The 23912-nt window shown below is 42.1% G+C and overlaps 1 protein-coding gene across 5 annotated transcripts in view; it reads right to left on the bottom strand.

The window, feature by feature from the left end:
- Window positions 1-23912, bottom strand: part of PLCE1 (phospholipase C epsilon 1) — a 344763-nt gene that overhangs the window by 15793 nt on the left and 305058 nt on the right. For all 5 annotated transcript variants that reach the window (XM_050802709.1, XM_050802707.1, XM_050802708.1 and 2 more), the window contains 5 exons: window positions 19118-19249; window positions 14441-14731; window positions 8471-8634; window positions 6397-6658; window positions 4379-4497 (listed from right to left, as the gene is read on the bottom strand). In XM_050802709.1, the coding sequence (XP_050658666.1) occupies window positions 4379-4497; window positions 6397-6658; window positions 8471-8634; window positions 14441-14731; window positions 19118-19249 (968 nt within the window). The remainder of the gene's footprint in view (window positions 1-4378; window positions 4498-6396; window positions 6659-8470; window positions 8635-14440; window positions 14732-19117; window positions 19250-23912) is intronic.

The following is a 23912-nucleotide window of genomic DNA, read 5'->3' as shown; positions in this document are numbered from 1 at the left end:
TTTAGTGAGGGTATTTCATAAGCATATCACCAAAATATCAATTTATTTTAAATTATGGTATATCTTTCCATCACAATTAGAGGCTGATATTATCTGAAATGTACATTAGTTCTTTCTTATTAACTGATGTTCCACAGTATCTATTGAGTTCCATCTCTCTTCAGGGTACTGGGCTAGAAATTTGGATGATAATAATGAAATGTTCTGCCCTTACAGAGTACACCATTCAGGCACACGAATCATTATAATGCAAAAATATATCTGTTAGAAAGAGCTGGGTAAGTACGTAACTTAATTCTTTGGGCATTTTGTGTATTAAGATATATTCATTCATTCAAAATAAGTAATTTGTGGAAGGCTTATAGTGAATCAGACATTATGCCTGTCCCTAGAAAATCAGTGGCAAATGGGACACTATCCCTGCCAAGGGCTTCCAGGTGAATGAGACAGCTAGAGGGAAATGTAGGCAGTTGTAAGGAGCACGGCACATTCCTTGCAAACCCAGAGGAAGTGGCCTAGAAGAGGTCTGGGAGAAACCAGGGAGGGCTTTCTGAAAACGGTATCTGAACCAAATCTTGAAAGACATAGTGTAATTTAGCAGATGAAGAATGAGACGAGAGAACCCCAAATCGATGTAACGTGTACAAAGACTTAGAAGTGGCCTACAGCAGGGCATTCTGGGAACATCAAGTTCTACAACTAACTTGGAGGGAGAAAGGCTGGGGATGTACGCAAAAGCACAGCCACTCAGGGCTTCGCCTAACTGGCGAAAATTTAGACTGAAACTGGCAAAATGAGGATCTGAGGGCTGAAGTGTATTTTTAGCATGTACTTTATTTTTATTTGGGGTGGGGAGGAGAGGTTAACTTTGTTATGCTTGTACAATGCAATTTTTAAAAAATCAGTTTTACTGAAGTATAATTGTCATACTATAAAATGCACACATTCTAATTGTATCATTTAGCGCACTATACTATTAATTAAAAAGATTAAATAGTTGCCAACATTTACAAAACCCCAGATGTCCTGATTCTCTTGAAAAACCAAAAGATCTGACGACATCACAAGGCAACAAGCAGCTAGATCTGAGAGCTAGGTGACAGCTGCCCCTCTAAATGACCCAGGAGCTCTCTGCTTTCTAAGAGTCTGTGCTCAGCCCAGGTCCATGCCTGCACATCATCTTCTTGGGACCCTCCTGGCATGTGAATTTGTGACTTCTGGTATAAACTATACCCTGAAAGCAACAGAGAACTGATGGAGGGTTTTTCACAGAGGAGAGACACGATCATATTTAGATAGATCTGTTTGGGAGGCCCTAGATGCAGACAGACAGAGGGGGCAAACCCGGAGGAAATGAGACCAATTAGGAAGACTCTACCACAAGCCAGGTGAGAATGAACCAGGGCCAAGGCAATAAGGACAGACCAAGATGAATGGATGTGAAAGACACTAAGGAAATAGAATGATCAAGTCTTAAACGGGGAAGAAGGCCAGGATGACCTACAGTTATTGGCTTCAGCAATGGAGAGTGATGCTCTCCATGGTCAAATGCATATTTACCAAGCATATATCCATATATGGCTGCCCAGGAGCCCCAAGGATGGCAAGGTGTGATATCACAAAAAAATACATATTTGGTCTTTGTCCCCAGTTCTTGGCACACAGCTCCTAAAACCTTTGAAATCTCTGGAGTGAAAAGAGTGTCTTTTGTTGCTACTGAGATGACTGGTGGCTGAGAAAGACCAAGGCATGATTAGAGGGGTGGAACCCTCAGCCCTGCTGCCAGACCTCAAGGAGGGGAGGGGGCTGAAGACTGAACTAATCACCAGTGGCCAGTGATTGAACCAATCATGCCTAGGTCATGAAACCTCCATAAAAACCCTAAATGATGGGGTTCCGAGAGCTTTCAGGTTGCTGAATGCATCAAGGTTCTGGGAGGGTGGCCTGGAGAGGACACGGAAGCTCTGCACTCCTCCTCCCATACCTTGTTCTGTGCATCCTTCCATGAGGCTGCTCCTGAGGTGCATCTGTTCTGATCAACTGGTGATAATAAGCAAAGCACTCTCATGAGTTCTGTGTCATTCTAGCCAATTATTGAATCTGAGGATTTATAGGGATCCTCTGAATTTATAGCTGTTTGGTCAGAAGTCCTGGTGACAACCTGGGACTTGTGACTGGCATCTGAAGTAGGAGTAGTCTTGTGGGACTGAGCCCTCAACGTGTGGGATCTGACACCAACTCTAGATGGATAGTGTTAGAATTGAACTGAAATGTAGGACACCCAGCTGTTGTCAGAGAGTTGGAAAAGACACCACATTTTTGGTGTCAGAAGTGTTGTGAGAAAAAACAGCTCATCTGTGGCATCTGTGGAATCTTCAGCTGTAACAGATATTGAGGTCACCCAGCTTAGAACTGGGTATTTGGCCCTGCTCTGCCTTTCTGAAAGCATCTTATTCCTGCTCTTTGTACCAAGCGGCCCTGCCCTTCTTGTCAATCCTCTGCACAAGGTGGAAGCCACACCTCCCTCCACGTTGGCCAAAGTGCTGTTCTAAACCTTGGACACATGGTGCAATCACCTGATGATCCTTAAAAAAACTGATGCCTGGGGCCCACTGCAGAGACGCTGGTTTAACTGGTGCGGGGCGTGGCCTGTGCACATGGAGTTTTTAAAGCTCCCCAGGGGATACAAATACACATTCAAGGTTGCTGTGGAGTGAAGAAGGGAAACAGGAGGAACACCTAAGCAAACAAGGGCAGGGACAGTGGGAGTCAAAACTGATAGTGGTGAGGGCAAAAGAAGGGCAGAGAAGAAAGCAGAAAGTAGCAGTGGAAGCTGTCATGGCCAGTGCCATTGTGAGCACAGAAGGTGCCTTTCCAAAGATTGTTAGGACTATGTTGAGTCTGAGATTGACACAAAAGTAATCACGTTGTTAAACATGTAATGGGGGTAACCAATGGACACACTTTTAAAATGTATGTTTAATTTAAAGAAGCAGCATAATGGAATTAGCCAGTTAATTAAAGTAGTTGTTTTAAATATACCTTTTTAGAGACAGGATCTCATTCTGTTGTCCATGCTGGAGTACAGTGGTATGGTCATAGCTCACTGTAGCCTCAAACTCCTGGGCTCAAGCAGTCCTCCTGCCTCAGCCTCCCAGGTAGCTGGGACTACAGGTGCTTGACACTATGCCCAGTTGAAACACTTTTTTTTTTTTTTTTTTTTTAATAGAGATGGGGTCTTTCCCAAGCTGATCTTGAACTCCTGGACTCAAGCTATCCTTCTGCCTTGGCCTCCCAAAGTGTTGGGATTAGAGGCATGAGCCGCTGCACTCAGCCCAGTTTCTTACCTAACTAAACCATCCTGCATTAGTGAGGGGGCCCTGGTCTAAGTGTCTTCAAACTTTAGTGGGCACTGAGTTTCCGTGGGGCACTTGTTAAAATGCAGATTCTGGTCAGGTGCGGTAGCTCATGCCTGTAATCCCAGCATTTTGGGAGGCCAAGGCGGGAGGATCACTTGAGTCCAGGAGTTTAAAACCAACCTGGGCAATATAGTGAGACCCCATCTCTACAGAAGAAGAAATTAGCTGGGCATAGTGGCACACGCCTGTGGTCCCATCTACTCAGGAGGCTGAGGTGGGAGAATAGATTGAGCCAGGAAGGTCGAGGCTGCAGTGAGCTAGGATGGCACCACTGCACTCCAACCTGGGTGACAGAGTGACACTGGGCGACAGAGACACACTGTCTCTGGAAAAAAAAAAAAAAGCAGATTCTGCAACTGTGGCACTTTCTACAGTGTCCTTCTTCCATTCTCAAGGGTGCAGATTCTGCATCCCCCAAGCACTGAGGTGCAAGTTATGCGTCGCCAGCGGAGCCTATTGCTCTCTCCAGCCTTGCTCTGCCTGTGACATTTGCCCCTGGACTGCTGAAGGAGCAAAAGATTTTCCTGGTTTAACCTAAAGTTTCTAGAAGTATTGGAAATGCTTCCTACTAGGCTTTGCTTAATAAACCTCTTCCCCACTTTATTGTATTTGGCTCACTTCTCTGATAGACACTATAATACATGGGCTTTGTTACTAGAACTTGGGTGTAAATCCTGGACTGCTGCTTGCTAGCTGTGTGCCCTCAGATGTACTGAGCTCTACCTTCCTCATCTGTAAAATGGAGATGATACTAATAGCTACTGCCTGACGTTATTGAGAGGACTGAGTTAGTATATATATAAAGCGCTTGCTAAGTGCCAAGTGTCAGCCATTACTGTTATTAATTTCCATAGCTACCTAATTCATAACTCACACCAACCACTTTGCTGAGCCACAAAAAGCCCACCTTCAGTGTAGCAATCCCCATAAATATGCTGAGTGAAACAGAACTTCATTACCGAAGAGGCTGACATGGGACTGCCAGAGGAATTTTCTTCCATCCTTCTGCTGTTAATGAATAAACTAGAGATCTCCAAGACTTCATTGTGAAGGTTTCGCAGCTGAAGATGTCGATAGCCTGGAGTAATACAGAATTGGCAAAAGCTTGTTAACCATGCGCTACTGAAAAGAAGATGCTCCTGGAGGTCAGTAAATGACAGGTAGAAAGAAGACCTTAAAATGGGCAGGGATGGCAACAGGCTTGCAACCAACAGGCGCCTTTTCGCCAGGAGAGTGCTGCCCCCTGAGCTACCAAATGGCAATTAATTTGTTCAAGTACTGTTTCCAACTTAGACTCAAACAGAAAACCTTAAACTCAGACAAAACCTGATCTAGTAGGAAAACCTGATCACTAACAGTCCCTGTTCGAATGTTCTACCTTAGAGCAGCTTTAGTGATAACAGAATATTCCCACCATGGGAGATTGGTTATAAATTACGGTATGACTGTAAGTGTAAGTATAAAATGGAATAATACACAACTGGTAAAAGTGGTAATGTACATGTATAGTTATTAACATGAACGGTTGCTCACTATATACATTAGTAAGTGAAAACCAGTAAGTTACAAAACATGAAGATTAGTAGAAAGCCTATTTGTTAAAAATATATCTGTATGCTCATATGTTATATACATGGGAGGAGAAACAAAGCCTGCAAGACTTACACACCAAAAGTGACTGTGTTGGAGAGATGGAAAAATGGATAATTAAAAATAATTGTTTTTGTTTCTATGTACTTTCTCACATTTCTGTAATAACAGTTATGGGTGTCCCCCTGACCCCATACTCCCCATTCCTGTGTAGAAGTCCTAACCCTCAGTACCTCTGAATGTGGCTATATTTGAAGAGAAGGCCTTTAAGGAGGTAATCAAGTTAAAATGGGGTCCTTCAGGTGGGCCTTAATCCAGTGGGACTGGTGTCCTTATGAGAAGAGGGGATTAGGACACAGACAACACAGAGGGCTGACTGTGTGAGCACACAGTGAGCAGGTGACCATCTGCAAGCCAAGGGGAGACACCCCAGAAGAAACCAATCCTGCCAACACCCTGATCTAGACTTCCAGCCTTAAGACTGTGAGGAAATACATTCCTGTGGTTCAAGCCACCTAGTCTGTGGTATTGACTAATTAAATGACCACAGGCTACTTGCACAGAGAAGAGAAACAGGAAAAGAACACAAAGTAGGAAACTGTAATGTGTTTGTGAGCTCCGAGGATGGCAGCTTGAGTGTGGCTGGGAGAGGAAGTGCGTACTTAGAACATTGGTGCTCAAAGGAGACCATCAGAGCCAGCGCACCTGGGAGCATGTTAGAAAGGGAAACTGTCAATCGCGCCACTGCACTCCAGCCTGGGCGACAGAGCCAGACTCCATCTCAAAAACAAAACAAAATAAAACAAAACAAAACAAAAAAATGATGCACAGGCTGAAATTTATCAGAGTGCCACAGCAAAGCCAATCCACAAGCCAACAGCTCTAGCCTTTGCCCAGAATTCTTCATTACCCTCTTCCTGCACCTGAAAACCAGTCCCAGCTTCCAAAACTGGACTTCTGCCAGGCACCGACTCCAACCACGCGGTCACTTAGGCCACCACCACACCCGAGCCCTCCGACATCTCTGTTTCGTCTCCTTATTTCAATCCCTGCTTTCAAACTGCCAGCAGCGCTGTGGGTAGTATTTAGGAAGAAAACTGTGGAAATGTGAGTGCAACAACCACTGCTCCCAACATCAGCAGGCGTGGGTGAGGCTGCACTTTACAAGGGATATTGTTAATAACCGCAGATTCTTAAAAAATGTAAAAGAAAAATTTCTTTTGAGACGTGCTTCAAAAGTGCTCCAATCTGTATTTCCTTTTGCTTCTTATTTCAACTTCTTTATAGGAAAATGTCAAACACAAAAGAAGAGAGAAGAGTATAAGGAAATTCTGGCATCCATCGTCAAGCTACAACAATGATTAACATTTGGACAATTTTATTCTACCTCGTTTTAAAGCTTTCAGTGGAATGATTCTCTGAGCAGTTACCGCTGAACTGTTGTTTTCCACAACTGCAAAACGAAGAAATACAAGATCTTCGAAGTGAACGCGGAACAGAAACTGCTCGTTCCACATGGGGTTCAGGGTGTTTCGATGGATGGGCTTTGTGCGGAAATGGCAGCTGTCCAGAGGCATGCCCAGGACGTCGACTTCAATGCACGGGCTTCCCGTGCTGTTACTGGGGCACACATTCTGACCAGAGACAATCTAGAGTGAGGGAGACAAAAGGGATCAAAGTCACTGAGGATAAAAACGAAAGACAACCTCTATACCTCACCGCTTCCCTCTGCAAAGGAATCCCAAGAACACTGGAATGGACAAAGTGAATGATGAATAAAACTGTTTAAAAAGTAAGTGATTGTAGGGCCGGGAGCAGTGGCTCACGCCTGTAATCCCAGCACTTTGGGAGGCTGAGGTGAGCAGATCACGAGGTCAGGAGATCGAGACCATCCTGGCCAACTTGGTAAAACCCCATCTCTACTAAAATACAAAATATTAGCTGGGCATGGTGGTGCGCGCCTGTAGTCCCAGCTATTAGGGAGGCTGAGGCAGGGGAATCGCTTGAACCCAGGAAGCAGAGGTTGCAGTGAGCTGAGATCACACCACTGCACTCCAGCCTGGTGACAGAGCAAGACTCCATCTCAAAAAAAAAAAAAAAAAAAAAAAAAAGTAAGTGATTGTAACTGGGTAATCACATGACTGGAGTCATGTGAAAAGCCTATTTTGTCAACATCATTCACTTAACTGTAACCTTTCAACTATCAAAATGTTCAACTATCTTAAAAAACCAAACAAGATGAAGTTAAATTTCTCACAAAAGACGACTTTACTCAATATAATAATAAATTTGTTACTAATATTCTGTTCAAAATGTCATAGGAATATGTTTCATAACTTCAAAACCATTTTCTTGATCAGTTTCATTTTGGAGCAAGTTGCAGACATGTTAGGAATTAATTCACAGCTTTCTGTAAACAGATGAAACTACCCTCGCCCCTAGCTAAAAAAAAAAACGAAAACAAATAGGAAAGGGGCTTCTGTCCTGCTGTCTTAGGGAAAGAGAAAAAGCAGTTTGGGTGGTAGGAAAGTCTGTGAATGGGGTTATCCCAGGGGTTTGGGGGTGTCGTACTTGGAGGGCTGCCTGGCATTCTTCCTGTGGAGGGAGAGAGACAAGATCTAAAGGTGGAAAGAGATGACCAGGTCTCTGTTGTTGTTTTGTTTTGTTGAAACAGTGTCTCACTCTGTCACCCAGGCTGGAGTGCAGTGGTGTAATCTTGGCTCATTGCAACCTCTGCTTTCTGGACTCAAGTGATTCTCCAGCCTCAGACTCCCGAATAGCTGGGACTACAGGCATGAGCCACCATGCCTGGCTAATTTTTTTTGTTATTTTTTGTAGAAACAGGGTTTCACCATGTTGCCCCGGCTGGTCTCAAACTCTTGAGCTCAAAGCGATCTACCCACCTGGGCCTCCCAAATTGTTGGGATTACAGGTGTGAGCAATCACACCTGGCCAGGTCTCTGTTTTTAAGAAGAGCCTATGGAGTTTTGACAGTAAGTTAATTAGGTGAAAAGGAATAAGGAAAGGCCCATGAATGATAAAGGTTAAATTATAACGAGGAAATATACTTAATTGTATTTATATATTGACGCAAGTTTGTCTGATCTTAGAGCTTTGGAGCTTAACATGAGCTGATCTAACAAAAAGCGCAACTTTCATAGGCTATACTCATAGTTATGATTCTGTGGGCCCTGGAAGACAGAGTTACCATCATCAGTACATCAGGTGAAGCAGGGACCTCATAAGTCCTGCTCCTGGGCTCTGGCAAACACAGTGTCTGGCAACAGCTTGCCTAGCCATAGCTACTGCTTCCTGGGAGATAAATACATTATTCTGGGAACTAAATCTGTATGACCAAAATTGTGACATGACAGCTTTCCAATGCCTTGAATTCAAAACCAGTTCATTTTCAGAAAGGCTTAAAGCCAACCTTAAGTTCTTTCTCTAGGGGCTGTACTTACAGTTAAAGAATAGACTACAGGATCCATGCTGTCCAAATCTCTTTCCAGTGGAGAAAACTTCTGATACATCGGGCAGTTCTTGTCCCACAGAACTGGAGGTTTCAAAACATAACCACAACCACCATTTGCCTCAAACATTGCCGCATTTAAATGTAAAGGGAGATCTGTAAAACAACAACAACAAAAAGCCAATATAGCATGTTACTTTGTCACTTAAGTATCATCTAATAAATTTAAAGTTCAAAAGAACTTTGCATCAATTTTCCCTAAGCTCCAGCATGAAAAAGAGATAATCACCCATTCGTCCCACAGATTGATAAATGCCTACTATATGCCAAGTTGTGTGAGGCATCAGATACAGCAGGTAATAAGAGAAAAATTCCTGTCTCTCTGGGGCTTACAGTCTATGGATTGCCCTGTGTTGCCACTCCAAACTAGGTTCCACCACTTAAAAGCGCCTTTGCAAATATTTGCTACATCTGTCTGAAAAATCTTGTGAAATACAGTTGGCCATGGGGGATTGGTTGCAGGACGAGAAGGTACCAAGGTCCACAGATGCTCAGGTCTGTGATATAGATGGTGTAGAATTTGCATTATAACCTATACCATCCTTCTGTACACTTTTTCTTTTTTTTCCCCTGGGAGCATAGATTCAAGTTGCCCTGAATGTATGCTCCCTCTTCTGTATACTTAAAATCATCTCTAGATTACTTATAATACCTAATCCAATGTAAATGCTTCGTAAATGGTTGCCATACTGTATTGTTTAGGGGAAAAAAAAACAACGAAACAAGGCTGTATATGTTCAGTGCAGATGCGACCATTCATTTTTCTAATGAATATTTTCAATCCACAGCTGGTTGAATCCACAGATGTGGAACCCAAGGATATGGAGGGGCAACTGTACCTTATTTGATACTAAATTTTAGAAAGGAATAATGGCTTATCTCTAAACCATGCAGACAATTGTATGGACAATTCTTGCTATTTCAAATGTAAGATAAGAATCTTAATTATACAAGAAAGAATAGGAGAATAGACAGAAAAACATGCTTTTCCTTGAAATCTTAATTTCATCCCATAAATTACAATACATCTACTTCTTTTTAAAAAATTGTAAACATGGAAAAAAAATCACATCTGATTCACATCATGTCCACAATCCCCTCAGTCATAAACGTCAGGAACCTTCACAGAAGCTTTGAGTTTTGTGTTGCCAAATTTTATTTGGCACAGTACTTTGATGAACAATTGGATTCCTGCACTGTTTCTAGGCTCTTACTCAAATGCTCACCTGATGGCACAAGTCTGTATAAAAGTTACCCAAATGAGCAAAAAGTTGATGAGACGCACCTGATGAATATTCCCTCTGATAGATTCCTTCCACGTGCAAGAATGAACTTTGTACATGGACCACATCAAGGCAAAGTTCAGTAAGCACCTTGGGGCAATGAAAAGTTGGCCTCTACTTGTCTCGTCTGTAAAATGTTTCCATGTCTGTGGGGTTGGCCAGTATTGTGTTCAGGAATTCCTGGTGTAAGGTGTCTTAGACATATGAAAGCTCCTTATCTGTAAAATGAGTGCAGAGGACCTCATCTCTCAGGCCCCTGCCAGTCCTGATGTGACTGGTTCATTGTGGCCATGCTGCCTCACCTGCACTGGGAGAAAATTCTCTTCTTAGGCTACTTCGTGACAGAGGAACACAGACATGGTGAGGGTAGCAAAGAGGGTGAAGCCAACTAGCTCATATGGGGTGGGTAAAGGTGAAATGGATACATAGTACTAACAACAGCAATGGCAGCTCACACTCTGCACTCTTACTAAGGACCAGACACCATTCTAAGCACGTTATATGTATCAGGTATCTCCCAATAATCTATGAAGCAGATCCTTTTAGTATCTCCATTTTTATGGATGAGGAAACTGAAGCACAAAAAGCGAAAACACCCAAGGAACATAACTAGTAAGTGGTGGACATTATAAATCGAGCCCAGATGGCCTAACCCATTGTTCCCATTCTTAACTACTGAGCCATATAATGTACATCTTATAGGGGTGTGGATACAGTAAATGAGATTTGGCATATACAAGGTGCTCAATAAACAGTAACTATATTTTTCTGTGATCATGACATCAATCTCAAGTGATTTCAGTAGCACCGTGTCTATCCTAATAGTTTTCCAAAACTTTAAAGCTGTAAAGCCAAAACTCTAAAGCTATTATTAAAACTTTGAAGCTTTTAAAAAATTATTTTATTTTGCTGTTTTAACTTCAGGGGTACATATGCAGGATGTGCAGGTTTGTTACATAGGTAAACATGTGCCATGGTGGTTTGCTGCACCTATCAACTCATTCCCTAAGTATTAAGCCCGGCATGCATCAGCTCTTTCCCCTAATGCTCAGTTTCTTAACTGAAATCTAACTTGGTGGCCTAACATGTAAAAGAGATCCACGTAGAGCCACACAGTTTGAAATGAAGGTAGGACCTCAAATCTAGCCCTCTTACTGTCCCCTGGACATGGTCCCAGAACTTCATCTGGGGCTATAGTTTAAAAATCATCATTCCAACCAAGTGAAAGAGTATGCACAAATCAGTGTAACCCTGCTACACCTCTGAAACAATGCACATAGTGATAGATCAAGCATACCATTGCCTTGATGGTCTTCTACTCATTAAAATACTCTGCATTATGTAGACACCATTCACATAATGTTTATCCTTATATATGAGGACTGGAAAAGTCTGTCATTCAAAAAAGCTTAATAAATTCTTTAAAAAAAGAGGTTTTTCTTTTGACTAGGGTTGCATGTTTACACATGGTAAGGTACTGTTCTGCCTCAGATGCAAAGAACTTAGAGGGTCTGTTGCCAGCAATAACCAGGGGTTTGCATACCAGCCTCAGGTCAGTTTCTAAACTCAAGAGTTGGTTTTATTGAGTATTGATCTGGGAAACTCCTAGTTCCAGATCACTTCAGACCTCCTTGGAGTTGATGGAACCAGCAGAAAGCTTGGGAAGGGATGGCCCTAAGTCCACGGACACCCACTTGGAACATTAGAATCCTCTGAAATCCAGGAAGTCGCAGAGCAGAAGATCCATGAAACCTCTTGGGAGGTTGGCCCTGGGAGGGTTTCTCTGCTATTTGGTTGGGATGCTTCATGGAAAATCAAGCACTTCCTAGCCTGGAAATTCTTTTCAACAATTGAAAAATGATGCTTCAGTTGTTGACTCTTATCAATCTATTGGATCTATCTATCTATCTATATTTCTTTTTCTTTTTTTTTTGAGATAGTGTCTCGCTTTGTCGCCCAGGCTGGAGTGCAGTGGTGCGATCTCGGCTCACTGCAATCTTTGCCTCCTGGGTTCAAGCGATTCTTTTGCCTTAGCCTCCTGAGTAGCTGGGACTACAGGCATGTGCTACCATGCCTGGCTAGTTTTTGTCTTTTAGTACAGATGGGGTTTCATCATGTTGGCCAGGCTGGTCTCAATCTCCTGACCTCAGGTGATTCACCTGCCTTGGCCTCCCAAAGTGCTGGGATTACAGGCATGAGCCGTCATGCCCGACCCCATCTATGTATTTTTTTAGACAGAGTCTCGCTCTGTCACCCAGGCTGGAATGCAGTGGCGCAATATTGATACACTGCAACCTCTGCTTCCCGCTCAGCCTTCCAAGTAGCTGAGACTACAGGTGTACACCACCAAGCCCCACTATTTTTTTTTTTTTTTAAATATTTTTAGTAGAGGTGGGGTTTCACCACGCTGGCTAGGCTGGCCTCGAACTCCTGGCTGGAAGTGATCCGCCCACCTCAGCCTCCCAAAGTGCTGGGATTACAGGTGTGAGCCACTGCACCTGGCCTTATCTATCTGTTTGAATTTGCAATTCAGAGAAGTAAATACTTGGAAAAGATCTTGACCAAAAATCAAGAACCACATGTTCATATTGCAGTGGGGCTGATGGAGATAATCTGCCTCAACTGAGAGTAGCAAGCATTTACTGAGCAACTACTGTGTGCAAAGTATTAATATGAAATCAGGCTCTACCCCCAGTTTGCAGAAATGAAGACCATTTTTACAGATGAACACACTGATACTCCATGTTGCTTGTACTTTGTCCAACATGGGGAGATGTTTAATCAGCACATTGAATGGAGAGAGGTTATGTGATAGCACCTTTTCCCGGTTTGGAAGATTATGCAGAGAAATTTGAGGAGGAACCACCCAGCACAGCCATTTGATTGGGACGGCTTAAAGATGTACTCTCAATCCCAACTTGATTTGGAATAGAGGCAAAGCCTTTAAGGGTGAGTGGAGGACAGGCAGCGTTAGTCTGTACTTCTGGACAGCAGGGTAACCCACGGAGTGGCAGCTCCCTGTGTCCCCTTCACCTGTGGCTCGCTTTTGCCATCAGTGGAGCCAGTGTGTCTACACCAGTCCTGGCACTTCTGGAGAAAGGGCACATCCAAAACCAAATGCACTTCCATTTCCTTGAGAAAATCTTTTGATAGTGACTTCAGTTTACTTAAAATATGCCGGTATAACAACCAATGGCACCAGGTGGACACAGGACTACAGACAGGGCTAGAGATGCGAACCCACAAGCCACTCAGAAAAGAATGAACAGAAATAGAAAATAAAATTTTTACAACTTTGGAAGTATTTCACGATTATTTCCATTTGCGAGCCCAAATCATACTGTTTTCATAACTTATCAAACACACTCAATGATAGTTAACCTTTGTAGAATGCTCTCTATGTGCCAGGCACTATGCTAAATATGGTACTTCACTGGCATCATCTTATTTAATTTTAACTGAAAGAAGCACATATAACAAGGGCAGAAACGTGACCAATATCTCTAATCATATGTCTTTGGGGTCATCCACCAATGGGTGGTGTTGGCACCAGTGCCAGGTAGCTAGCTGGTCCCAGAGCTAAAGCTGTGGTTTGACCTCAGCTGGAGACAAGGCCATACTGTGGTTTGTGGTTCAGCATGGTTAGATGAGACTGGATTCAGTTCACGGGACATGAATGATAACAGCTGCCTGCTGCTTGACTGTTCAAAGGAAAAACTGTGGTTTATGAATGAGTTTTAAGGAAACATTTTTCTACTCTTTCCTCACCTTCTGTAGCTCCTTTCCTCCCCCATAACCAAGTGGAAACAAAATTCTTTCTCTTTTAAACTTCCAGACTCCTTGAATTTTTTAGTACAAGTCATCCTACCTTCAACAAATTAACCAATTTGTGCCTTGGTTTGCTCATCTGAGAAATGGCGATCATAAAGGTACACAACTTCAGAGCTGTTGTGAAGACTAAATCAGATAATAGGGGGTCAAGAATTCAGTGTACTGCCTAATGCACAGTGAGCGTGCAATCAACGGCAGCTTCTACTCTGGAGTGTTAGGCCTCATATCAGAGTCTCATTGACTATGGAGAAACATGATCACTACTTACTCTGTTCATGTACTTCACATACTTGTTTTCCTTTTGTTAGCTACTCCTGGGGCACTGACCATTATTCTCCATCTCAATTCCAAAAGGATAAGCTAAAATGGTTTTAATTTGCAAAGTGGCTGGAGCGACATTACTTTTTGACTGCAAGAACAACTGCGTAGTGAGACAGGTTAACTAGGCGGTGTTAGGAAATCCCTGCTCCAAAAAGAGCTTTAAACATAAACCAGGCACGGCTCTGTCAAGAGCAGCTTGGTGTTTGAAAAACTGCATTAAAAAAGGGGCAGGACCAGGAGACCTTACAGGCCCCTTCAAGGTTCTTCAAGGTTCTTTTCTATCACCTTAATCTGAAACATGAGAGGCACAATTCAGTATCAAATTCACTTCTGTTTTCCATCATATTTTTACTCTCACATACGGTGTGCCCCAGTCTGGAATCTTGCTCATTTGAAAAAATGTTGTCAAACTGCATTTACTGAAATGTAAGATGCAAAGGAGAGAGGTGAGCGTGCAGGCCCCTTACCATCGGTCTGGTAGTTGAGTGCCACGAGCTGTATCCCATGGAGCCAGAACATGATGGGGTTCGGGTTGGAGGAGTCGATGCGAGTGGCAGCAGGGTAAGTTCTCAGCAGCTGACAGGCGGTATGCTGGATCAGTTTCTGAGAATACCTGCGACACAGACGTTTGGCGGCATTTTCATTCAGCGACGAGATATGATAACATTTAGGAGTTCTAATGATAGCACTGAGGGACGTGGTTGGGTTGAGAGGGGAAGAAGATTCCTCCCAGGTCTGTCGAATGCCTTCACAGGAACCTAAACCCCCCAAGAAATTAGCCACAGATTAGTGTAGAAAACTTTAAATATTTTAGTAAGATAAACCTTGAACAACATCCCACTAAACAGTCATAGCATATAAACCACATCAGAATACCTCTTGGATTTTACTTGTGAGTTAGCTTGCCACTTTGAAAAAACATGGTGGCTACTTAGTTTTAAAATGAGTGTGGTGGCTGAGTGTGCTGGCTCATTCCTATAATCCCAGCACTTTGGGAGGTCAGGGTGGGAGGATCGCTTGAGCCCAGAAGTTCAAGACCAGCCTGGGCAACATGGTGAGAGCCCATCTCTACAAAAAGTAAAAAATAAAATAAAACCAAACAAAAAAACCCCCACAAGAAACAAAACAAAATGAATGTAGCAACATCAGTTTAAATTAAAAAGCCTGGAAGTCCTTTGCCTCAGTACTTCATCTGAGTTGTGGTATATTTGCACAAATAAACAATATATGTCTAAAGATATTCACGCCAGCATTGTTTTTCATAGGAAATAACAAAATCCAATCAAACCAAGAAGCAACTCAAATGTATCAGTGAAGAAGTGATTAAATAAATGACAGTATATCCGTGCAGTGGACCACCACACAGGCATTAAAGAGAATAACGAAGCTATATATACAGAAAATTATGTGAAAAGTTACAGCAAGTATAAAGGTTATACACGTATGTTTGGTTATACAGGCATACCTTGTTTTATTGTGCTTTGTTTTATTGCACTTTGCAGATACTGCGCCTTTTTTTTTTTTTTTTTTTTTTTTTTTTAAACACATTTAAAGTTTGGGGCAGCCCTGCCTCCAGCAAGTTTATTGGTGCAATTTTTCCAACAGCATGCACTCACTTTGTGTCTCTGTGTCACATTTTAGTAATTCTTGCAAAATTTCAAACTTTTTAACATTATTATATATCTGTTATGGTGATCTGTGATGAGGGATCTTTGATGTTTTATTGTAATTGTTTTGGGGTGCCATGAACCATACCCATTAGATGGTAAACTTAATTGACGAATGTGCATGCTCTGACTGCTCTACCCACCAGTCCTTCACCCATCTCTCTCCCTCTCCTCGTGCCTCGCTATTCCCTGAGACACAACAATACTGACATAAGGCCAATTAATAACCCTTCAATGGCCTCTAAATGTTCAAGTGAAAGGGAGAATCACACGTTTCTCACTTGAAATCAAAAGTTAGGCTGGCCACGGTGGCTCATGCCTATAATCCCAGCATTTAGGGAGGCTGAGGTGGGTGGATCACCAGAGGTCAAGAGTTCGAGACCAGCCTGGCTAACATGGTGAAACCCTGTCTCTACTAAAAATACAAAAATTAGCCAGGCAGACGCACCTGTAATCCCAGCTACTCGGGAGGCTGAGACAGGAGAATCACTTGAACCCTGGAGGTGGAGGCTGCAGTGAGCTGAGATTGCGCCACTGCATTCCAGCCTGGGCAACAGAGCAAGACTCCACCTCAAAAAAAAGAAAGAAATTAAAAGCTAGAAATAAGCTTAGTGAGGAAGGTATGTCAAAGGCCAAGACAGGTCAAAAATTAGGCATCTTGTGATAAACAGTTAGCTAAGTTATGAATGAAAAGGAAAAGTTCTTGAAAGAAACTAAAAGTGCTACTCCAGTGAACACACAAAAGATAAGGAAGCCAAACAGCCTTATTAGTGATATGGAGAAAGTTTTAGTGGTCTGGATAGAAGACTAAACCAGCCACAACGTATTTTAAGCCAAAGCCTAATTGAGAGTAAGGCCCTGAACTCTCTGTTTTATGAAGGTTGAGAGAAGTGAGGAAGCTGCAGAAGAAAAGTTGGAAGCTAGCAGAGGTTGGTTCATGAGGTTTAAGGAAAGAAGTCATCTCCATAACAAAAAATCAGCAAGTACTGATGGAGAACTCCAACAAGTTATTCGTGAGATCCAGCTGAGATCACTGATGAAGGTGGCTACATTAAACAACAGATCTTTTTTTTTTTTTTTTTTTTTTTTTTGAGATGGCATCTCACTCTGTCGCCCAGGCTGGAGTGCAGTGGCGCGATCTCGGCTCACTGCAAGCTCCACCTCCCAGGTTCACGCCATTCTCCTGCCTCAGCCTCCTGAGTAGCTGGGACTACAGGCGCCCACCACCATGCCCAGCTAATTTTTTTTGTATTTTGAGTAGAGACGGGGTTTCACCGTGTTAACCAGGATGGTCTCAATCTCCTGACCTTGTGATCCGCCCGCCTCGGCCTCCCAAAGTGTTGGGATTACAGGCGTGAGCCACCACGCCTGGCCAAACAACAGATTTTTAATGTAAATGAAACAGGCTTCTATTAGAAGAAGATGCCCCCTAGGACTTTCATAGCTAGAGAAGATAAGTCAAGGCGTGGCTTCGAAGAAAAGGCTGTCTCTCTTGTTAGGGGCTAATGCAGCTGATGACTTGAAGTTGAAGCCAATGCTCATGGACCATTCTGAAAATCCTAGGGCCCTTAAGAATCATGCTAAATCTACTCTGCCTGTGTTCTGTAAGTGGAACAACAAAGCCTCGATGACAGCACATCTGTTTACAGCATGATTTTTCATGTCTGCTAACACAGTATCCAGTCTGCAGCCCATGGACAAGGAGTAATTTGAACTTTTAAGTCTTATTTAAGAAATACATTTCATAAGGCTAAAGATTCCATAAGTTGTGATTCCTCTGATGGATCTGGTGAAAATAAAATGAAAACCTCCTAGAAAGAATTCAGCATTCTAGACGCCCTTAAGAGCATTCATGATTCATGGGAGGAGGTCAAAAGAACAACATTAACAGAAGTTTGGGAGAAGTTAATTCCAAACTTCATGGATCACTTGGAGGGGTTTAAAACCTCAGTGAGGGAGTAACTGCAGATATGGTGGAAACAGCAAGAGAACTGGAAGTGTAGCCTGCAGAAGTGACTGAATTCCTACAATGTCATGATAAAACTTGAATGGATAAGGAGTTGCTTCTTAATGGATGAGCAAAGAAAGTGGTTTCTTGAGATGGAATCTACTATTGGTGGAGATCCTGTGAACATTGTTGACATGACAACAAACGATTTAGAATATTTCATACATTTAGTTGACAAAGCAGCAGCAGGGTTTGAGGTCTGACTCCAATTTTGAAAGTTCTACCATGAGTAAAATGCTATCAAACAGCATTGCATGATACAGAGAAATCTTTTGTAAAAGGAAGAGTCGGATGATGTGGCAAACTTCACTGTTGCCTTCTTGTAAGAAACTGCCAGACACCCCAGCCTTCAGCAATCACCCCCCTGATGAATCAGCAGCCATCAACATCAAGGCAACACCCTCCACCAGCAAAAAGATTACAACTTGCTAAACGCTCAGATGATTGTTAGCATTTTGTATCAATAAAGTATTTTCTATTGAAGTATGTACATTTTTTAGACATAATGCTATTGCATACTTAATAGACTATGGTATAGTGTAGACATAACTTTTGTATGTACTAGGAAACCAAAAAATTAATGTGACTCACTTTATTGTGATATTCACTTAATTGTAGTGGTCTGGAACCAAACCTGCAATATCTCTGAAGTAGGCCTGTATCCTATTTGGATTACCTTAAAAAGGATCTTATTTTTCTTGAACAAAACATAATAAACTTAACAGTGGTTACCTCTGGAGAATAGTACCAGGACATTGAGTTGAAAGGAATTTTAATAATACTCTGTATTGTTTGAGTTTTTAACTATGAGAATTTATTACTTTCATAATAAAAAGTAACTAGAAATAAAATAGCCATATATTCTGGAGTTATAATGGTGAAGAGAACAGTTCCAAGAAACCACTAGAATGTTCCAAGGTGCCTCTAATTTTAACTCATGAGGTAAACACTGCTCAAATATCTTCAGTGAAATGTTATTTTTATTTTTAATTTTAAAATTTTTTTTGAGACAGAATCTTGTTCTGTCGCCCAGGCTGGGGTACAGTGGTACGATCTCGGCTCACTGCAACCTCTGCCTTCTGGGCTCAAGCGATTCTCTTGCCTCAACCTCCCTAGTAGCTAGGATTACAGGTGTGCACTAACACACCCGGCTAATTTTTGTATTTTTAGTAGAGACGGCATTTCATCATGTTGTCCAGGCTGGTCTCGAACTCCTGACCTCAAGTGATCCACCCGCCTTGGCCTCCAAAAGTGCTGGGATTACAGGCACGAGCCACTGTGCCAAACCTGAAATGCTGTTTTTAGTACATTAAAAGTGTAAATTAGCAATTACAAAAATTTATACTAAGACAATATTGACGTTCATGGAAAAAGAATTTAAAAATTCAAAGGAAGTGCTTAGACGGTAAAATATCTAAATCATCCAGCATGCAGAATCAAGCAAAGATATTGTAAGAAAGTGACTTTACTTTTTCCAGATGTTTTGTTAAATGATGCTGTCTCCCCTGGGCTCATTCTGCCCGGATTGTTGCCAAAAATGGACTTCCTGCTTTTCCTTTCCTTTCCTCTGTTAGAGCCAGATGCATTTAGAGTTGACAGTCCTGTTCCCATAAAATGAAAATAAATAAGCCAAAAACTACAAGCAAGGCAACTCAACATTTTCCATCCCCGTTAATGTTTATTTTGAAGTCCTACTACTCCCTTGGAACCTAGTCCAGAAACCCTACTAGCAGTTTTTGTTCTGTTAATAATAGCACTGTAGGCAATTAAAGCAAAGTTTTAAAAATCTCTATAGGCAAATGCAACAAGAACCGCATGCTTATCGTAGAATGACCACAAAATCACACACACACTTAGCTGATTGTGCATCAGAAAGAGTTTGAAAAACTGCAGTTTGAAAAACTGCATGGAAAGAAGGTGCTGTGGCTAGAAATCATCAGGGGCTAATTATTTAATTTGGAGAGATGAAGGAATGGTTATTCCTTGAGTTTTAGTGTCATGTTGTCTAGGTTCAATTCCTACTGGTATTAGCCTTGACTTAACACCTCCTTCTTTGTTCCTCAGTTTCCTTATCTACAAAATGTGTGTAATGATAGGAACTCGCTCATAGGGTTAGTCTGAAGATTAAATGGGAAATATGGCGATAATGATGTTGCATGGCTTCTCTTTCTCACTCCTGGTCTAACCACTCCCTGGATCCTTCATGCCTGGCACAGTGCCTGGTGCAGAGCAGGAACGGAATACATATTTGCTGAATGAGGAAATGAATGCACACCACATAGACCTGGCTCCAATGTAAAAAGAGCGAGCTGAAGGCAGCAGTGAAGCCAGAATTGCCTCCAAATTGTTCCCACTGTCATAATTGTACTTTTGGAGAGTAATTCCCTAAGCTGAAGCAGCATTCAGGAGGTCCTTTTTCAGATGATAACACACCTTCCAAGAAGGTCATCAGAGGAGACAAGATAGAATGGCATTTAAGAGCACACACTTTGGAGTGAGACAGCTGGGTTTAAAATCTGTTCTTAGCAGGGCAACCTCACACAAGATACTTAACCTCTCTCTACATCACTCCCTCATCCATAAATGGGCTGTGGTTAGGAATAAACAAGATAATAGAGTAGTGTGTCTTGTTCAGGGAAGTGCTCAGTTCATAGTAGCTTTTATTATAGCTTAACGTGGGGCTTTTAAGGTGTTTTTTCTCCTCCAAAGTATTCACAATAGCAAACATGCACAAACTTAGACTATTGAGTTCTCATGCCTTGATCTTAATATTTGTGTACATTTTACTCTTGACACGATTACTTAATAATGGATTTTCTCCCAAGTAAAACTGATGAGGGGGCTGGGGGGAGGGGCTCTGTTCATTCTGGAGTTTTGCATGTATCCTGCCACATGTCAATATCTTCTACCAGTATGTGGGTATCTCAGTGAAGAGCCTGGTTATTCTTTTGGGATGGGGAGGGGAAGAATGTAAACAAGGGCTGAGTGATCAAAAAAGGGGAAGGATTTTGAATTGTGAGAAGGAGTCCAGAAAAATAATGAAGAAGCAACAAAGAACCTTCAACTACCCTGTTGGCTCACTTACCAATAACGACATTTCCAGAAAACTGGGATTACAGGTGTGCACCACTACACCTGGCTAAGTTTTGTATTTTTAGTAGAGACGCATTTCCCCATGTTGTCCAGGCTGATCTCGAACTCCTGACCTCAAGTGATCCACTCGCCATGTTCCAGACGATGTGCTAATCACACTAGATACTTTATTGCTAATTTTTACAGCAATCCTTTAGGTTAGGACTGTTACACCCCTTTTATAGATAGGGAATCCCAGGTGCAGAACAGCTATCATACATAACTGTTCAAGTCAAGGTCATGGAGAGACAGAGCTGGGATTTAAATCCACATGGTTAGCCTGGTGGCTGCCTCCCTTCCTCAGCTGAGTCTCTAGTTAATTTTAGGGTCTTCCTTTCATCTGTGTTTTCCCTTACGATTGTGAATGAGAAAGCTTATTTTAGATATAGATGTTGGAACATCTGACGTGACTAAATTTCAAGACAGAAGTTTGAGCAGAAGCCATCTAGGTATTTAGGAATAAACCAACTCCAGAACCAGATGCAGTGGTGCACACCAGTAGTCCCAGTGACTTGGGAGGCTGAGGCAGGAGAATCACTTGAGCCAGGAGTCTGAGGCCAACCTGGGCAACTTAGCAAGACTCTGTCTCTAAAAAGAAAAAAAATACTTAAAAAAAAAAGAATAAATTGACTCCAGTGCATATGATGGCATCTTCCTTCAGAAATCCTAATTTGTCTGGAAGCTTTGAAATCAACTCCCTAACTAGACAAGCGATGTACAGTCATTAGCCACAAAACAACATTTAGGTCAATGGACCACGTATATGATGGTGGTCCCATTTAAGATTGTACTGGAGCTGAAAAATTCCTGTCACCTTCTGCTGTCCTAACATGATAGCATAACACATTACTCAAGTGTTTGTGATTAGATTGGTGTAAACAAATCTGCTGCACTGCCAGTCATAAAGAAGTCTAGTACATACAATTATGTACAGAACATACTTGATAATAATAAATATGTTACTGGTTTATATATTGACTATACTATACTTTTTATCATTATTTTAGAGTATACTCCTTCTACATTAGTGTGTGTGTATATATATATATAAAACAGCCTCAGGCAGGTCCTTCAGGAAGTATTCCAGAAGAAAGCATTGTTATCACAGGAGATGACAGCTCCATGCTTGTTATTGTCCCTGAAGACCTTCAGTAGGACAAGATGTGGAAGTAGAAGACACTGATATTGGTGACTTGACTCTGTGTAGACTGAGGCTTATGTGGGTGCTTGTATCTCAGTTTTTAGTAAAAACGTTTAAAAAGTAAAAAAAAAATAAAATGAAGTAAAAAATTAAAAATAGAGAAAATCTTATAGAATAAAGAAAGAAAATGTCTTTGGCTAGAGTCACAGAATGGAAAAAAAAAAAAAAAAAGAAAGAAAGAAAATGGCTGGGTGCGATGGCTCATGCCTGTATTTCCAGTACTTTGGGAGGCCTAGGCAGATCAGTCCAGGAGATCAGCCTGGGCAACATAGTGAGACCCTTGTCTCTTAAAAAAAAAAAAAAAATTAGCCAGGTATTGGTGGCACGTGCCTGTAGTCCCAGCTACTCAGAAGACTAGGGTGGGAGGATCACTTGAGCCCAGGAGTTCAAGGTTACAGTGAGCCATGATTCCACCACTGCACTCCAGCCTGGATGACAGAGGAAGGCCAGGTCTCTAATTAAAAAAGAAAAATAAAAAAAGAAAGAAAATATTTTTATACAATTATACAGTGTGTGTGTGTTTTAAGCTAAGTGTGATTATAAAACAGTCAAAAAGTTAAAAAAATAAAAATTTATAAAATAAAAAGTTACAGTAAGCTAAGGTTAATTTATTTTTGAAGAAAAATTTTTTATTTATAAATGTAGTGTAACCTAGTGTAGAGTGTTTATAAAGTTGATAGTCATGTACAGTAATGTCCCAAGTCTTCACATTCACTCACCGACCCACCTAGAGCAACTTCCAGGCCTGCAAGCTTCATTCATGATAAGTGCCCTATACAGATGTACCATTTTAAATCTTTCATGTCATAGTTTTACTGTACCTTGTCTTTTTAGGTATGTTTGCATGCACAAATACTTCTCATTGTGTTACACTTACCTACAGTATTCAGTACAGTAACGTGCTGTACAGGCTGGTAGCCTAGGAGCAATCGGCTCCACCATCTAGCCTAGGTGTGTAGTAGGCTACACTGCAGCTTTGTCTAAGTTCACTCTATGATGTTTTGCAACGACCAAATAATCTAATGAAGCATTTCTCAGAATGTCTCTCTATGATTAAGTGATGCGTTAGTGTAAGTATAATCAGTGCTAGGCTTTCTTCTGGATGCTTTTCCGGACACATCAGAGGATTCAACATATTGGCACTGCTAAAATCAGGAGAGAAGCTGAGTCTGGGGACAGTCCGAGAGCCACTCAGGGTCACACGGTTACTTCTCCTTCCTGAGTGCCTTGCCTGCCATGCTCTGCAGGGCACAGCTGGGCCTCATCTTACCCAGTCACTGTAGGCCCAAAAAGCTGTCTTCACTGATTTTGCAAGATTTTGGGAGGCACCGAGGGTAATTAAGTTTCAGTGAACAGGGCTACCTCTCAATGGTGTGTTGGTTGATATTCTCCTGAAAGTTCTGTTCCGAGCCCTCTCATTTCCTGAAATGCATCCCTTTGCCCTCCAAGATGTTCCAACCTGCAGCACTACTGTGGATCTGAGTAACCCAGAACAGCCATGGGGGACGGCCAAGGCTCTCTGTGGGGAATGGCAACATTCAGTGCCAGGGACCCACACCCAGCTAGCCCAGAGCTGTCCAAGGCAGCAGGGTTCTACTTTCGTCATTCAAATGGCTTGTTAGCAAACCACTATTTGATGAACAAAGCTTGTCTCTCAGTGCTGAGAAAATGACAGTGTGTATCCAGGGAATGGACTGACATTTGCAAGGCTCTCTCCATGTGGCTCCTTCAGTGTAGGAATAAAAATGAACCCTGGAAGTCACAGAATCTTCCGGACAAGCCTCACCATGGAATCCCTGGGCGCCTGCTCTGTGGGCTGTGTGGTGGATTCAAAGGAGAATGAGGCAAAATCCCCCTCAGAATCAGACTTCCAGATCATCTGGCTCTGCCTGCTCCTGACTTGCCTGCCTTAGAAACCCAGGGACCAGGAC

Source organism: Macaca thibetana, chromosome 9 (genome assembly GCF_024542745.1).
Source record: "Macaca thibetana thibetana isolate TM-01 chromosome 9, ASM2454274v1, whole genome shotgun sequence".
Taxonomy (NCBI): Eukaryota; Metazoa; Chordata; class Mammalia; order Primates; family Cercopithecidae; genus Macaca; species Macaca thibetana.
The sequence above is the reverse complement of the archived record's forward strand: the minus strand, read 5'-3'. Positions and strand labels throughout refer to the sequence as shown.